At 38.9% G+C, this 17941-nt stretch overlaps 1 protein-coding gene across 5 annotated transcripts; it reads right to left on the minus strand.

Moving 5' to 3' along the window:
* Window positions 1-1778: 1778 nt before the first annotated feature.
* Window positions 1779-14901, minus strand: CLEC7A (C-type lectin domain containing 7A). Of its 5 annotated transcripts, none has more exons than XM_042945790.1 (6): window positions 14512-14816; window positions 12594-12692; window positions 11629-11766; window positions 9676-9827; window positions 7523-7641; window positions 1779-2541 (listed from the first exon to the last, which is right to left on the minus strand). In XM_042945790.1, exons 1-6 carry the CDS (start codon window positions 14612-14614, stop codon window positions 2406-2408), a joined length of 747 nt encoding a protein of 248 aa, XP_042801724.1. In that variant the 5' UTR covers window positions 14615-14816; the 3' UTR covers window positions 1779-2405. The 5 variants fall into 5 exon arrangements, with proteins under 5 accessions (XP_042801724.1, XP_042801726.1, XP_042801727.1 ...); XM_042945791.1 differs by lacking the exon at window positions 1779-2541 and adding an exon at window positions 3807-4478 and having other exon boundaries at window positions 14512-14832; XM_042945792.1 differs by lacking the exon at window positions 11629-11766 and having other exon boundaries at window positions 14512-14847.
* Window positions 14902-17941: the final 3040 nt, after the last annotated feature.

Here is a 17941-nt window from a genome sequence, read left to right on the forward strand (position 1 = left end):
GCCAAAAGCAAAACTAAAATACATGGTATCTCTTCAAAATCTCACCTTCTGCCTTAATTTAACTCTCAACCTGAATTAACTTTGCCCTTGACACATTTCTTTTGGTATGTGTGACAATGCACAAGCTTGCATATTAAAAGGCACGAGGAGGGGCGCCTGGCTGGCTCAGTCATTAAGTGTCCGACCGTGGGCTCAGGTCATGATCTGGCGGTTGGTGGGTTCCAACCCCGCGTCGGGCTCTGTGCTGATGGCTCAGAGCCTGGAGCCTGCTTTGGATTCTGTGTCTCCCTCTCTCTCTGCCCCTCCCTTATTCACACTCTGTCTCTGTCTCAAAAATAAATAAACATTGAAAAAAAATTAGAAATAAAATAAAACGCATGAGGAAATTTCACCAAAAATCTCTATCATCTTCTCTTAGGTTTTTAAATACTTGAGAACCCAAATTTATTCTTCAATCTAAAATGACTATACTACCTTCTCCCCAGTGCGAGAATCATTATCATTTTCTGGTGGGGAGAGGGCGTATTGCGATAGTGTTTATTACACACAGCATTTGGAGGCCAGAAGTTTCTTTAACATTTTTGATTACAGTGATTCACATAACATACAATTACACATTTTAAAGTGAAAAATCCAGTAACTTGGCATGATTTCTGTTCACTTGTTAATAACCATGGGAAGGTTGCAACTCCCTCTCCACTAATAAAAGGAAGACCCTTTTGGGAATAAAAATAGCACCAGTGGGAAAATTTAAGAGAAAAAAAAAAGAGACAAATCCTCATAGGAGGAAACATGTTCCAATAATACCTTTTTACAGGCATTATTGAGAAAGTGCTAAAAACTTCCAAATGTTAATCATCAAAAATAGTACGACACGTTTTGCCTTCCAGAATGTTAATACCGCAGCAATGGGATTGTTTTTTTCTATATTCATTACCAGATCCTTTTTGTTTTGTTTTTTTTTTTTTGTTTTTTTTTTTTTTTTAATTTTTTTTCAACGTTTTTTTTATTTATTTTGGGGACAGAGAGAGACAGAGCATGAACGGGGGAGGGGCAGAGAGAGAGGGAGACACAGAATCGGAAACAGGCTCCAGGCTCCGAGCCATCAGCCCAGAGCCTGACGCGGGGCTCGAACTCACAGACCGCGAGATCGTGACCTGGCTGAAGTCGGACGCTTAACCGACTGCGCCACCCAGGCGCCCCTACCAGATCCTTTTTGATTGATAGTATTTAAAAAGGAGAAAGCTTTCTTGTAAGAGCAATTCCCATACAACTTCACATTATACAAAATCTTATTAGTCAGAAATGTGGCAGACGTACTCTCTGAGCTATTTATACGAAAAAATAAATAAATAAAAAGATGGAGTTGCTGCTTTTTCATGATACTTTTTTTAAACAATTTTTTTTGTTACATTTTTATTTACTTTTGAGAGAGGAGACAGAGCACAAGTGGGGGAGGAGCAGAAAGAGAAGGAGACACAGAATTCAAAGCAGGCTCCAGGCTCTGAGCTGTCAGCACAGAGCCCAACGTGGGACTCGAACTCATGAGCTGTGAGATCATGCCCTGAGCTGAAGTCGGATGCTTAACCAACTGAGCCACCCATGTGCCCCAGAGACAGAGAAAAATTTTTTAAAGGATTTTTTTAAATGTTTATTTATTTTTGAGAGAGAGAGAGACATAGCGTGAGTAGGAGAGGCGCCGATAGAAAGGGAGACACAGGATCCAAAGCAGGCTCCAAGCTCTGAGATGTCAGCACAGAGCCTGACATGGGGCTTGAACCCACCAACTGTGAGATCATGACCTGAGCTGCAGTTGGTCGCTCAACCGACTGATCCACCCAGGCGCCCCTCATGATGCTTTTGATCATAACCGTGACCACATCGATGAACAAGATGATGGAATAGCTCTGTAGTGAAGACGTTCTTTCTCATTTCTTCATTCAGCTGTTCAGAAATACATTTTGCCTTCCACTTGTGTCTGGTAAACTGCTAGAAGTGGAAGAAAGCATCATGGGAACACACCACATGTACTCCAGGGGCACCTTTTAAGGACAGAAAAATGAGTGTGGCCGGCCCAGAAATAAAGAGCCTTTTGAAACACCACGGATATGTGGTTAACTCCAGGTTAATGCTAAGTCAATGGTAGAATGGACCTAGAAGTTCAGCTGTCCCTACTCCACATGTAGGGCTCTGTTAACTAGAATGTAAGGCTGGTCTGCCAAAACAGTTGAAAAGTACAGCATCACAGACTCTCCATACCGTTTCTCAGTTAAGACTGAAGCTGGCTAAGCTCTCTTGATTATTTTTAGCATTTATTCTGACCTCCAGTGTCTTTCTTTCCTGTTTTGTTTTTTGCCCTTCTGGCTGTTACATACTTCTCTCTGTTCTTTACATCAACAGCCTCGTCATTTTATTGACAACTTCTTCTCACAAATACTGTATGAAGGCAAACTACAAAGTTGGTCATAAATTATTGATAGGTGAATCCACACGCAATCGTGAGATGAGTTTTCTTGAATTTCTGTGCTTCTGATCTGAAACCTGTTAAAATACAAAGAGGTGATTAGAAAGAACATAAGAAACACTGTCTACTGTCTATACAATGCTGAAAGAAATTGGCAAGGATATTGTGAAAAGAGTTTCTGAAGTGTCCATGTTATTGGAAAAGGAAATTTGAATTTACATTGCATTAGTTTTCAAATGGTAACAGGATAGGCTTTATTATTAACGCATACAAATGACTCAAAAAATTTTTTAAGAAAAACACTGCTACATAAAATGAAATAAAGCTCCTGACAAATAAGAAAAATCGCTCCGTATTCCATAGAAAGTGCTTTGTTGATCTTTCAACCTCTCACCTAGAAATATATTTATCAAATGAAACAACAGGCTAGTGAAATTATCTTTGGGTGTATTTAGTGAACAGACCAATCAGAGGAGCTATTATTGAGAAATACCTAGCACTAATGAAGAATCATAGATATCGAGCCCATTTAAAGGCAGGGAAAACAGCATTATGTATTTTAATTCATTCTGAAGACAGAGTTGTATTACAATACCATGATAGACAATTATGATAATTATCATGGTAAGTGGGTGTATGGCCCTGTTCTCTTTGCTGAAGTAGAACAGTTCTCCTGAAAAGGCGGCGTTTATCAGTCAAGCTTGAAGGGCATCACTGAGCCTCACCATAACAGCTACAGACTGGCACTCTTCATCTTGTGTATCTATCTCTTCTTGGCCCTGAGGCTGGAGGATTGAGAGAATTCTTTTGTAGAAATGACTAGGCTAAAGCAGGAAACAGCCTTGATTTAGGCCTCGTGGAAGAAAGCCAGGAATTGTAAATAGTGACAGATTAGATGTGAGAAAGAACCAAACTGAAACCATAGAACTGAGAAATTTACGACACAAAATTAAAAATTTAATGGAGGTTTTTAACACCAGATTAGTCATAGATGGGAAAAAAAACTAGTGAACTCAAAGATATATGAGAAGTAAATATCTAAAGAAAAAAAAAGGCTGAAAGATTCAGGAAGAAGCAGAGAAGACATACAGAATATTGAGAATGGGTCTATAATGTATATAACTGGAATCCCAGAGGAAGGGAAGAAGCAACATTTCAAGCAAGTATGGCTGAGAATTTTCCAAAGCTGAGAAGACATCAGATTTTAAACATGTTAACCTTCAAATAGATGACCTTTCAAAACACCAAACCAAAAAAAAAAAAAAAAAAAAAAGAAAAGAAAAGAAAAACATGGCAATATCTTTGAATGGCCAAGACAAACAAACAACAAATTTTCAATTTTATGCTCAAAGAAAATATTTTTTAGAAAAATTGAAATAGAAACAGGTTTAGACAAACACAGAGAATTAAACTCTCAAATTTCCACTCTAAAAGGAATCAGGGAGTATTCTTCAGGGTAAGAAAAATGGTTGGTAGGAGAGGCAGAAGAAAATAAAAAGCATTACAAACCATAAATATGTGGAAAAATCTAGAGGAGATGACTATATAAATCTACTGTTTGTTAAGGCTGTATTTTTTATTGAGTCCAAGAGGGTCATCAATTGTTGATAGGCCATTTATTGACCTAATACTGTGAAATAAATCCATCCAAGATGGGAATTTAATAGAAAACCCTGCAGAAACTGGAAAACAAAGGACTAATTCGGTGCAGAAGTCAATGAAAATTAAAATACCGCACAGAAAAGACTGTCAGAAGTGCATGTCTCAGTCTCGCCACCAGGTGGAAGATGGGAAGAAAAAATTATATTCCCCAAGAAGTTGCCCCAGAAGTAACTGCCACTTACATAGTTCTATCTGAATCCGTAATACCAGTGTAGTTTAAAACAAAACAAAACAAAACAAAACAAAACGAAAAACCAAGTAGAGTGTTTGAGTAATCTCACGTTTGTGGTGCCTCTCTCTGACTGGCAGAAACAAATGCTAATCCTTGACAGACTTCAACTTCAGCTGAGACTTACAGTGATTATAAAAGGACAGCAGTTGTAAGACAGGTGCCAATTGCAGAGATATTAAAATGTGGAAAATTTAATGTGAGAGCATTAAATAAACTCCACAAAAATAATAGCATGTAAATTGAGGAGAGAGTACACAGAGTAAAGTAATATTCTAATATTTTTTATATTCCCAGGAAGAACATTAAAAAACAATTAAGATTTGGGGCACCTGGGTGGCTCAAGTCGGTTGAGCTTCTGACTCTTGATTTTGCCTCAGGTCATGATCTCAGGGTCATGGGATAGAGCCCCGTGTCAGGGTCTGTGCTGATGGCATGGAGCCTGCTTGGAATTCTCTCTTTCTCTCTGCCCCTCACCCCTGCTTACTCTCAATCTCTCTCTCTCTCTCTCTGTCACTCTCTCTCTCTCTCTCTCTCTCTCTCTCACACACACACACACACACACAAACATTTAAAATAAACCAAACAATTAATATTAGACTTTGATGAGTGAAGGATATTTGTTGTAATCTTTAGACCAACTACTAAAAAATTAGTGAAAGAGTAAATTCTAAATTATTATAAGAAAAAATGGGGTAGGGTATGCCTGGCTGGCTTAGTGGTTGAGCCTCTGACTTTGACCCTGACTTTGGATCCATGGTCATGATCTCACCGTGCATGAGTTTGAACCCTACATCAGGCTTGCCTGTGTCAGCACAGAGCTGTTTTGGACCCTCTGGCCCCCTCCTCTCACTGACCTCCCCTGCTCATGGTCTCTCTCTCTCTCGCTCTCTCAAAAACAAATAAACATTTTTAAAAAATCAAAGAAAAATGGAGTAATAAAAATATTAAACAATTCAAAAAGAGGAGAGAAAGAAAAGAAAAAATTCATAGGATGGACCATACACCTGTACAGTATAAAAATTCTAAATTTAAATGTGCCTAATAATACAGCTTCGGCACATCAACTAAAATGGTTACAGAATGGTAAGTAGAATCACAATGAGAGACTTTAATATACTTCTCTCTGTAGGGAAAGAAGATAAAAGATAAAAACCAGAGAATTGCAATCACACAGAGTATGTTCTCTGACCATAATGGAATTAAGCTGCAACCCAAAGCAAAGGGATAATTATAGAAACACACAGGTATTTATAAATTAAGAAATGCATTTCTAAGTCTACGGACCTATGGACCTATGGACTCGGCATGCAAATTAGAAAGTATTTGAACTAAATGACAATAAAATACATTAAATTATAGCCTTGAATGCACATATTTGAGAAAAAGAAAGGAATTTCATAAGTCAAGCATTCATATGAGAAATTAGAGACAGAAGAGCAAATTCAACACAAAGAAATTGAATGGAAAGAAATGGTAACGATGAGAACTGAAATTAATAAAAGAAATTTTTTTAGGGGCGCCTGGGTGGCTCAGTCGGTTAAGCGGTCGACTTCGGCTCAGGTCATGATCTCGTGGTTTGTGGGTTCGAGCCCCGTGTCGGGCTCTGTGCTGACAGCTCAGAGCCTGGAGCCTGCTTCAGATTCTGTGTCTCCCTCTCTCTGACCCTCCCCCGTTCATGCTCTGTCTCTCTCTGTCTCAAAAATAAATAAACGTAAAAAAAAATTTAAAAAAATTTAAAAAAAGAAAATTTTTTAAAGGCACGGAGGAATCAACAAAGCCGAAATTTCTTTCTTTGAAAAGAGAAATTGAATTGGAAAAGACACCTGAAAATAGTGGGAAAACAAACAGGCTTGCTCTCTCTCTCTCTCTTATACACACACACACACACACACATACACACTAATAATAGAAACTGAAAAGGAAAATATAATTCCATATTCTTCAGATATGACAAAGAAACTAATTGACAATTACAGTGAAGAAGACCTCAGCACTTTGTGATAGTTAATTTTTTGCATTAACTTGACTGGCCACAGCCAAATTAACATTTCTAATTATATCTGTGAAAGTGGTTCTGGGTGAAATTAGCGTTTGAATCCGTGGATACATGAAAGCAGATCGCAGACCCCAATATGGGTGGGCATCATCCAATCCACTGAGGGCTGAAATAGAACAAAGAAGCCTACAGAAGAGTTTGCCTTTTCTTGCCTCACCGTGTGAACCGAGACATCTCAGGGTAGCTCGTCTCTACCCGAGTACTAGGTTTTATACATCAGCTCCCCTTGTTAGCACCCCTCCATACCTGAACTGAATTTATGACCACAGGCTCTCCTGGACCTCCCGCTTGCAGATGGCAGACTGTGGGACTTCTCGGTCTCCCTAATCACATGAGCCAATTCCTGATAGTAAATCTCCACGGATAAATTATTCCTCAATGTCACGTGTATCAGTCAGGGTTCTTCAGAACCAACAGGCGATCTACATAGATCTTTTTCTAAAGAATTCTGACTGATACACACACAACAAGGAAGAACTTATAACTAAGCAAATGTAAACTATGTGTCAAAGAACTCTGTAAAATGTAAAATGTGTTTCTTTTACAATTAAGGATAACAGCATGCGGCACACGTATTTACTAGGCATGGGACACTGTGCTAAGTGATGTTACTTTTATCTCCTTTCTTTACCTTAAAAGCCCACCAGGTAGGTACTATTTTCATTCTCATAGATGAGGAGGAAGGGGCTCAGGTGGGTTAAGCAACTTACCTAATTTCACACAGTGAGCAGACCAAGCGTTGGCTCAAGCTGAGAGCCAACTCCAAAACCCATGCTCGTAGCCAGAGTTTTATACTAACAGTGACAGCTCCCCCTAACTGGACAACTGCCAACATGTGCAAATGCCCTCCTCATAAGAAAGCTGAGGCACGTTTGTGTTAGTAACACTAGATGACCACTCAACTCTTTTTGACTGTAAAGTCCTCCTCTACCTACCGTCTTCTTTTCTTTTTTTTTTTATTTTTCCTGATTCACTCGTTGTCTCTCGCTATCATTTTTCTTTCTGCCTCTCTTTCTTATCAATGGCCCACAAATCAGATTCTTAACTGGTTGGCATGCTCTTAGCTTTCTGAGAAAGGGCATGAAGCTTTGTCTTTCCAGTTACTTACAAGTCAGAAGAGAATCTTGAGCCGTCCTCCCAGAGCCATGGTCCTTCAGTATGATGGCGAGAAAGCCCTATCCAAAATGAATTATCAGGTTGAGAAGACGCTTGCTTCATTATGAATTCCTGTAGGAAAACATAAACACAAACGCATGTCCAAGAGTGGTAGAGGGAATGAATAGACAGAGATGATAGACAAAATAGATGGGGAAAAAACTCTTACAGAGGTTGAAATAGAGACAGCAGATTGAATCGCTTTGATAAACAATGCATGCATAGGCTGGCATCAACCTAGAGAAAAGTGCCAACCATTGAATGCCACTGGGTGTTTCCAGAAGCATATTTCACTCCTTCCGAATCGTTATTGTTTAATTTTCCAATGAAGAACAGATCTGTAACGTCAAAATCGTACAGCCTCCTTCCAACTTGCCCAACAAAATCCAAAGATGACAGAGCCCTTCCACAGTTTTCATGGATGACAAGCCACTATCTTCTCCTCAGATTGACTATATGAACTGATATGATTTTTGTCAAGAAATGCTCTGCAGAGTTAGATTAAAAAAAAAAACCTATAAAAATAATTTAGTTCCACGGCGTGTTTTATGAATAAGTAATTTGAAGGTTTTTTTTTTTAATTTTTTTTAACGTTTATTTATTTTTGAGACAGAGAGAGACAGAGCATGAACGGGGGAGGGTCAGAGAGAGGGAGACACAGAATCCGAAACAGGAGGGAGACACAGAATCCGAAACAGGCTCCGGGCTCTGAGCTGTCAGCACAGAGCCCGACGCGGGGCTCGAACTCATGGACCATGAAATCATGAGCTGAGCTGAAGTCGGACGTCCAACCAACTGAGCCACCTAGGCGCCCCAATAATTTGAGTTTTAATGACGACATTTGAATTGTTGACAAATGAGAGAAACATCTATGAGCCCGACCAACTTCCAGTGTCCTTCTCCTTCCTTGCCATAATCTACTTCCATTAATTTTCATGTGAACTACAACCGTTAGGTGATGTGGGACAGAGACACAGAAATTGACAGGAAGTGAAAGCAAAGGTAGAAGTTATAGATTGTTTAGATGTATGGAGTGTTTCCTGACTATTAATTCCTACTCATAGCCCAAATGAGTCCAACCCTTCATTCATGATGCATTATAAGTCCCACTTTTTCTGTAAAACTTTACACTGGCATGTCTCTGAATTCCTATGTCATCTATTGCCAATAGGAGATATTTAGCTTTTAGCAGCTGTTGAGTTGTTACTTTCTTCTTACAAACTATGTAAGCATTGAACTTGAAAGGTTACTTTTTAAACCTCTTTTCCTTTCCCAGGATATTTCAAGCAGTAAATGATTTATAAATGTGTATTATTATTACTGCTATTTTCCTTGATAATAATGCTGACAAGGCAGGGAATTTTCTATTTTACTCCACCAACTTTAAGAATTGAAACCCAAACCCACAAAAATGAGGAGTGGTCTGATTATTACAGTCAGGCAAACTTGGAGTGTGTTTGAACAGATTTGTTTTAAAGTGAAATGTATTTACTTTTAGAATTAATTAATTTTAAAAAGCACATAGGAGCGCTTGGGTGGCTCAGTTGGTTTTCTGTCTGACTCTTGATTTTGTCTCCGGTCATGATCCCAGGGTTGTGGGATCAGGCCCGTGTTGGGCTGAGCATGGAGTCTGTTTAAGATTTTCTCTCTCGGGGCACCTGGGTGGCTCAGTTGTTTGAGCGTCTGACTTCAGCTCGGGTCATGATCACACGGTTGGTGGGTTTGAACCCCGCAACGGGCTTTGTGCTGGCAGCTTAGAGCCTTGAGTCTGCTTCGGATTCTGTGTCTCCCTCTCTCTCTTCCCCTCCCCTGCTCATGCTCTGACTCTCTCTCAAAAATAAATAAACATTAAAAAAATTTTTTTCTAAAGATTTTCTCTCTCCCTCTGCCCCTGTCCCATGCTTGTTCTTTCTCTCTCTATATATATGTATAAAATAATAAATAAACATATTATATATTTTACCCATTTAATACATGCTATTATTACAATTATGGAGGATATGAAAAGTGACTTTCTTTTAGGGAAAATTATCATTATCTGGAATCTACCTTTATTTTTCTGCTCAGTAGAGACCACAGATCATTACAACTGAAGTCTACACTTACCAGTTCTTTTTCACTGTCTATCTTCAGGAGATTAGAGTGCAGTTGAGAGCATTGTTTTTTACTGCTATTCCAAGAAGCTAATGATGTCCTAAATAGGTAACAGTTGTTCTCATGTATGATCCAGTTAGGAGGACAAGAGTTGGAAAAAACTCCTGGAAATAAAAAGTAAATACAATGACGTTCAGATCATACCAATTTACTCTTTCAGTGCAAGCGACCATTCATCCCGTGGACACTTAATAATCAATGAATTGCCAGTGATATATTTCATTTTCAGTTCAAACTATAGGGTTAGGAGTTTTGAAAGTTTGTTTATTTATTTTGAAAGACAGAGACAGAGAGGCAGAGAGAGAGAGAGAGAGCGAGAGAGAGGAATCCCAAGCAGGCTCCGCACTGTCAGCACAGGGCCTGATGAGAGGTTCTATCTTATAAACCGTGAGATCATGACCTGAGTTGAGATCAAGAGTTGGACGCTTCACTGAGCCACCCAATCACCTCAATAGGGATACAATTTTTATATAAGAGACCATAATAAAATCCTCCATTCATTTAAACTTTAAATATAAATTGAATAATTATAAACAGTGTTTTAAGCAGTCAGTCCTCCTTTCCCTTTTGATTTGTATTCTATTCTTTCAAATTCAGTCCAGACCTCCCTTTCTTCATGATAATTCTTAAAACAAATCAACTTAAATCAATCTTTGAGATATACAGTAATTTCATGTTAACTTCTTTTAGAGGTGTGAGATCCAATTAACAATACAGCTTTCCAAAGCAGAAAAGAATAAAAGCAATGATTCATATTACAGAATATCTCTGTTTTGTATCATTAGCTATGTGATACAAATAGTGAGAAGATATGGGTCCAGAAATGGAAAACTGAAGTCAAAATATTGTCACAGTCAATTATGACACAATTAGAAATAAGGGTAAAGTGCATATCAAACTGTAATAAAATTAATGAAATTGTATGATTAAAGAAAAACAAATATAACCAGAGTTTTTAAGAACATATCTATTAGGTCTATTTTTTTGGCATGTGCTCAATTTAGCCTCTTCATTCTTAGCACATTTTCCCTTCTTTCCTTTTTCTCTGCCTTTCTTCCTGACACCCTATTTCCTATTCTAATGACATTCCTTTAAAATGTCAATTCTGGGGGCGCCTGGGTGGCTCAGTCGGTTAAGCGGCTGACTTCGGCTCAGGTCATGATCTCACGGTCCATGAGTTCGAGCCCCGCGTCGGGCTCTGTGCTGACAGCTCAGAGCCTGGAGCCTGTTTCGGATTCTGTGTCTCCCTCTCTCTCTGACCCTCCCCCGTTCATGCTCTGTCTCTCTCTGTCTCAAAAATAAATAAATATAAAAAAAATTAAAAAAAAAATTTTAAATGTCAATTCTGAAAGAGGAGAGAACACATTTCTTTCCTTTGCATCAAGTTATACCATCATCTATAGATCGAAATACATAGAAAGTGATCAATTAGTTACTGATTTCAAAAAAAAAAATCCGGGGCGCCTGGGTGGCGCAGTCGGTTAAGCGTCCGACTTCAGCCAGGTCACGATCTCGCGGTCCGTGAGTTCGAGCCCCACGTCAGGCTCTGGGCTGATGGCTTGGAGCCTGTTTCCGATTCTGTGTCTCCCTCTCTCTCTGCCCCTCCCCCGTTCATGCTCTGTCTCTCTCTGTCCCAAAAATAAATAAAAAACGTTGAAAAAAAAAAAATTTAAAAAAAAAATCCAACTTAGCAATGTCTGGCCAAAAGCATGGGATATTTATATCACTTTATTATATGTATGATAGGGGCATACTATTGTGAGATAATACTGACATGTGCTTTCCCTGAATGCACAATCCCTGCATGTAAAAGTGCTCTCTTTACCCACCCTACTCCAGGTCTTAGCACCAATAATTGACCTTTCTGGATTAAGGATTCCACTCATCTTTTAACTCTGCCCTTGCCTGTGGTTGTGAGAGCCTTGGTAGGAGCCACACTGTCTTCTAAAGATGATTGTGTGGGTTGACTGTAGTTCTCTTTATTTCTTGATGGAAAGTTGTCATTCTTCAATGGGTTGCTCTCTGAATTGGGTCTCCAAATAGCTTCATATACCAACAACAATTATAGTGACAGAAAAAAAAAAGTCATTCTACTATATTTGAAATTATAATTCCCAAACCCATATTTTTGTTGGAACACAAAGGGATATATTCTTGATTCATGATAAATAGAGAACACATTGCTGATTGAGAGGTCAAGATAGATAATAGATAATAGATAGATAATGATGATAGATGATAGATAAATAAATAGATGATAGATAGATAGATAATAGAATAGATGATAGATTAAATAGATGGAAAGAAAAAAAAATAACTTCCATGAAGGTGTAGTAAAAACGAGAAAAAAATCAAACAAGTAAAGAAAGAGTATGAAAGAGAAAGCAAGAGGCAAATGAAATAGTCAATTGGAGCGTGACAGATTTGAAATAGTAATTAATCTATCCTTTTTCTGTTATTTAAAAATGAGAGTTCCTTGAAAAAACCCCAAGTCACAATAATATGTTATTGACAATAGAATTTGTGAGATATAAAATCTAAAAGAACTCATTCACCCATCACAGAATGTCTGTTTAGTAAGTGCCTCAGGTAATTCCTGATATTATTCAAGGGAACTTGGATTAAAGATCAGGTACAAAACAATTTCCTTAAATCATAAGATTCGTAAAAATAGTTATAGTCTCTTTTAAAAAAATTTTTAATGTTTATTTATTTTTGAGAGAGAGACAGCACGTGCTAATATACAGATTACGTTAGATTATGCATGTCAAGCTCTTAAAAGTGTGTCTGGCACAGTATACATGCTTATCAAATGTCTGTTGTTGTTGTCGTCGTTGTTGTTAATTTCTCCCCCCCCCCCAAATACTTACCCGTGGTACCCAGGACCACAGCTGCCACCAGTATTACCAAGCATAGGATTCCCAAGGTCACGGCAATGGGACGCCAATAAGGAGACGTAGCACAAGTTCCTAGGAAGCCAGAGGGAACAGAAATTAAATGCAGAAGTAGGGTAAATCACACAGCACTTCAGTTTTACAGTTCATCAAAATCTGGCACATTCTGATGTGAACCATTATACGCAAATAATCTAGTCATCTGGGATTATCTGAATTTTCTCTCTCCTTTATCATACCTCTTCAGGTGCCAGAACTGTAATTTCAGCACATGCCCTGACATCTGTACACTCCTAATTTTAGTTTCACATTGACGTCTCTAGGTCCTGACACTATCAGGATTTCTGAAATCCCACTCATTTTCTTTTAATTTTTTTTAATGTTTATTTATTTTTGAGACAGAGAGAGAGAGAGAGAGACAGAGCATGAGCATGGGAGGGTCAGAGAGAGGAGGAGACACAGAATCCGAAGCAGGCTCCAGGCTCTGAGCTGTCAGCACAGAGCTGGACGTGGTGCTCGAACCCACCAATGGCGAGATCTTCACCTGAGCCAAAATTGGACGCTTAACCGACAGAGCCCCCCAAGCGCCCCTGAAATCCCACTCATTTTTATAAAAGACAGCTTAATGTGGGGAAATAGCATGGGTCCCTTAGGGCAACCTTCTCTTTTCAGTTATTTGTTGCATAACCTTGGGTGAATTACTCCCTCTGCTTATTCATTTCTCTTTGTGAAAAATTGGGTAATAATACCTCAGAAGATCGTTGTGGGAACCAAATGGGCTAGCACATAAAAGTATCTCGTCCAGAGATTACTAGGTCATTATACATAACTCACTGTTTGTCAACAAATACGTAGAAACATGCACCTGACTCCCTACCTCTTACATCATCCAGTTTGCCAGTCCTCTTAAACCAGTTGAGCAAGAAAAGAATTGCGTAAGTGGTAAAGGAGAAATGAGCAATGTGAATGACCAGAAAGCAGAGGAGTGCAAATGCTCATGTCAAAACTTGTGAAAAAAATCTTCTCTTGATAACAGGAAACTTATTTTATGTTAATGCACTGCAACAAAGACTATAGCTCTGCCTTTGAGAATAAGCAGTCTAAGTGTTTCAGAGAATTGTATAATAGGAGAACCATAGAGGACACTAAATGGTTCATTCTGTGAAGAGAGAGATTTTTCAGTCTCTTTCACCATTTTCACTCTTTTTATATTACGTTTAACACTCATATCCTGTTCATAGGATCTTTTCATCTAACACACCTTTCCTCTAACACACATTTTCATCTAACACACAGTTTCTAACGCTGGTATACAAAGACCCCCAACTTTTGATTTAAAAAAAATCCAAATCAATATCTTGTCACAAAAACCCACATCAGATTCATGATTCCAAACCCTATGACTTCCAACTTGCCTTTACCACTAAACCAAATATTTGGATTTTTTCTTGTCTATCTTCCATCGTTTTATTCTTCTCTTTCTTATCTTCAATATTCTGATGTTGTTGACATACACTTCTCGAAGTTTCCATGACCTCCATTCTACAATTTGCTCCTTTCTGCCAATCAAGCAACAAGCCACTCCCACTAAAATTTCTTCATCTTTGCATTCATCACACTTATGTACAGTTCCTTAGTGCCGAAGTGTCTATTTCTACAGAACGGAGAAATTGTAGGTATTTTCTGTCATCATAATAATTATTTTAAATACTAATAATTAGTCACCTAATATTTGCCATGAGGAAAGGCTTAGTACACTTTCAAATATCCTCAGTGATGTCTGAGAACCTTTTAAAAGGTTTTCCTCCTACAAATCACAAATCTTTCAAATTTTCCCCGCGTAAGTGTTTTAGTTGATGACAACAAGAATGTTGAAGGCAGAAAGAAAAAATACCTTTCTCTAAGACCACATGTCTCCCAGTGACGCCTTGAGAGCTGAAGTCTAAACGAGTATAACCATCTTCATCCAAATTTTCTACCTCAGAACGGTATTCCATTGTTCTACTGAGTCCCTGAATTGACACAGCATTTGAGAGCTCCTTCCTCTGTTCTTAAGACAACTGCCCGAGGACAAAAGAGGATGTATGAGTCAAATCATGTGGGATAGTCACTTAATGAGTTTTAACAAGTTGAGCTTGAATAGTCCAATCCGATAGTCAAAGGCAGGAAACAAAAACAATGCCGTGTTGAGTTCCCATTTGTACCTTTAGTTTCTGTTTCTAAAATTGATGACTCTTAAGAAAATGACAACGTAACACAATAGATAAATCTTTGTTTCAGGCCAAATATAAGAAAAATGAAATACGACTTCATACATGCATTCATTTATTCATGTGTTTGCTCATTCACTAAACATTTATCAAATGTGCAACTTTTCAACTGGCAGGAGCCGGGGATACAAGGATAGAAGATTAATGTGAAGAAGCTCATTGCCTGGGGCACCTGAGTGGCTCAACTCGTTGAGCATCTGCTCTCAATTTCAGCTCAGGGCATGATCCCTGGGCTGTGGGATTGAGCCCCGCATGGGGCTCCGTGCTGAGAGAGTGGAGCCTCCTTGGGATTCTTTCTCCCTGGATTCCACATCTCTTTCTCTCCATCCACCCCTCCCCCACTCATGTGTGAGAACAATCTCTCTCTAAAATTAATTAATTAATTAAATTTTACTTAAAAAGCATAGTGCCCTTCATATGAGGAAGAAGAAGAAGAAGAAGAAGAAGAAGAAGAAGAAGAAGAAGAAGAAGAAAAAGAAGAACCAGCTCACTGCCTAATAGAGGAAACCTACAGATGGGTATATAAAGGATGCCATAGGATGGGACGTCTGGGTGGCTCAGTCGATTAAGCGTCCGACTTCGGCTCAGGTCACGATCTCGCGGTATGTGAGTTCCAGCCCCGCGTTGGGCTCTGTGCTGACTGCTCAGAGCCTGGAGCCTGTTTCAGATTCTGTGTCTCCCTCTCTCTCTGACCCTTGCCCGTTCATGCTCTGTCTCTCTCTGTCTCAAAAATAAATAAACGTTAAAAAAAAAAAAAAAAAAAAAAAAAGATGCCGTAGGAGCAATTGTTGTAACAACAGAGAGGAGGAAAAAATAATCTCTTCAGGATTCGCTAGGGATTGATAATTCGAAGTGGTAATTATTTATTGAACAATTACTATGAACTAGGTACTACCCATTGCCCATGTTTTGTCAATCTCAATGTTCCAACAAGTCCGGATGGGATGCTTTTCTTTTTTTTTTTTTTTTTACTTTCAAATGAAGAAAATGAGATATAGAAATGTTAGCCCTTTGCTCAGTTTTAAGAAGCTAATAAAAATATTGAAGCAAAGAGTCAAACCAAAGTCTACTCTTGCTGCCTAACTCATGATCTTTTTAAACACTTATATTACAAGGACGTAGTCCCCCCTTATCTGTGGTTTTGTTTTCCATGGTTTCAGCCACCCCCAGTCAACTGTGGTCAGGAAGCAGATGATTCTCCTGATGTATCATCAGAAGGTCAATAGTAGCTTAACCCTGTGTCACAAGGCCTCTATTATAGGTATGTATGCATAGGGGGAAAGAACGGTATATAGAGTGTTCAGTACTATCCTTGGTTTCAGGCATCCACTGGGGATCTTGGAACATATATATCCCCCAGGATATGAAGAAACCACTGTAATGGCTTATGGAGAATTCTGGGACTGAGATATTATGCAAAATACCCAAATTAATGAGATATGGAAAACACTTATCATTACTGGACACTAGACAGTTACCCAATCCACTTACAAGACTTTGAGGCAAGCAGAATAAAGGAGACATCTAACTACGTCAAAGAGAAATGAAGCCGGACGCTCATAAAGGCAGTGAGGACAGATTTCATTCAGTAACACTGTTACAATAGAAAAGAGGGACCGGCATGAAGGAACTCAACTACCCCAAAACAAAAGACTGAAGACTTTTTAAAGGTGTGCTAACAGAAAGACCGTTAATCTGTGTTAATCCGGATGTTAATCCGAGTGAAGATTTGTTTCTTAGTGCTTATCTAGAAGAGAAATAAACTTCTCCTATCTCTATGACAGGTGGCAGTGGTACATGTTAAAGCAAGGTGGTGCCCCCACGGAAGCTAGACCCTTATCCTCCCACAGGGACTGGGAGAGTGAGACTTATCTCCCTAACTCCCTGAATGTCTGCCTTTCAAAGAGATGGCTCTCAGGTTCTCGAAGAAATAGTTTCGGGTAGTAGATTTCCTTTCCAAGGGTCAGAGAAAAACTCTTTGTGGACACATTGCAAAGTAGTAGTGTGGATCCCAATCTCAATGTCCATCAGTCTTCCAGGTCTTAACATGCAGCCTTTGGACAACAGGGGGTTTTTCACGAGTATCTGGAAGAAAGGTCAGCTGACTAAACAGAACAGTAATGAGGGGAGCACCTTCCAGGCAATAATAAAAACTAGCTTTCTGCTGTGGACTCAGGCCCCCCATTGGGAGAATTTTGTGTAATAACTTTTATTTTCTAGAAGTTCCTTCCTCTATTTAATCACAATCCTACAAAAACAGTTGGGCTTTCTAAACTGTCAAAGCGATTTTTCCATAAATGGAAACTTTAGTCGTCTCTTTTTGTCTGGGATTAAAACAACTGAACAGTAATTATACAAATCATTGACATACTAGAAAAAAGAAAAAAAAAAAAACCTCTCAGTATTTCAAGGGACAGGAGGGGGTTAGGAGAAGAATCTATGTATTCAGAGAAAAACACCCCTGGTTACACATTAAAGTAAGCAACAGGCGAAAAACAAAACCATCCTTGAAAATGAAACACACAGTTTGTAAACTCAAAATACAATTAGTTGAGGGGGTCGCCTGTGTGGCTCATTCGGTTGAGCGTCCTGCTCTTGATTTCGGCTCAGGTCATGATCCCCCGGTTTGTGAGTTCGAGCCCTGCATCGGGCTCTGGTCTGACAGCACAGAGCCGACTTGTGATTCTCTCTCTCCCTCTCTCTCTGCCATTCCCATCCCCCCTCATGCACGCCATCTCTCACTTTCTCTCTCAAAACAAAGAAACTTTAAAAAGTAAATAAATACGAACAAAAATACAATTAGTTGAATCAAGAGTCAGATTAATGAATTAATTACTTAAGGCACTGCATTCACAATACCTGAATTAGCCTGGTCGTATTTTCATTTCTCTATATATTTATTTAGCTGTTGTGAACAGTGGTGTTCACTCCCAGAATTGAAGCTCAAAAAATAGGGGTGCCTGGATAGCTCAGTCTATTAAGCATCTGACTTTTGATATCTCAGAGCCTGCTTGGGATTCTCTCTCTGTCCTCTCTGTCCCTTCCCCACTCGTG

This window comes from Panthera leo, chromosome B4 (assembly GCF_018350215.1).
Source record: "Panthera leo isolate Ple1 chromosome B4, P.leo_Ple1_pat1.1, whole genome shotgun sequence".
Taxonomy (NCBI): domain Eukaryota; kingdom Metazoa; phylum Chordata; class Mammalia; order Carnivora; family Felidae; genus Panthera; species Panthera leo.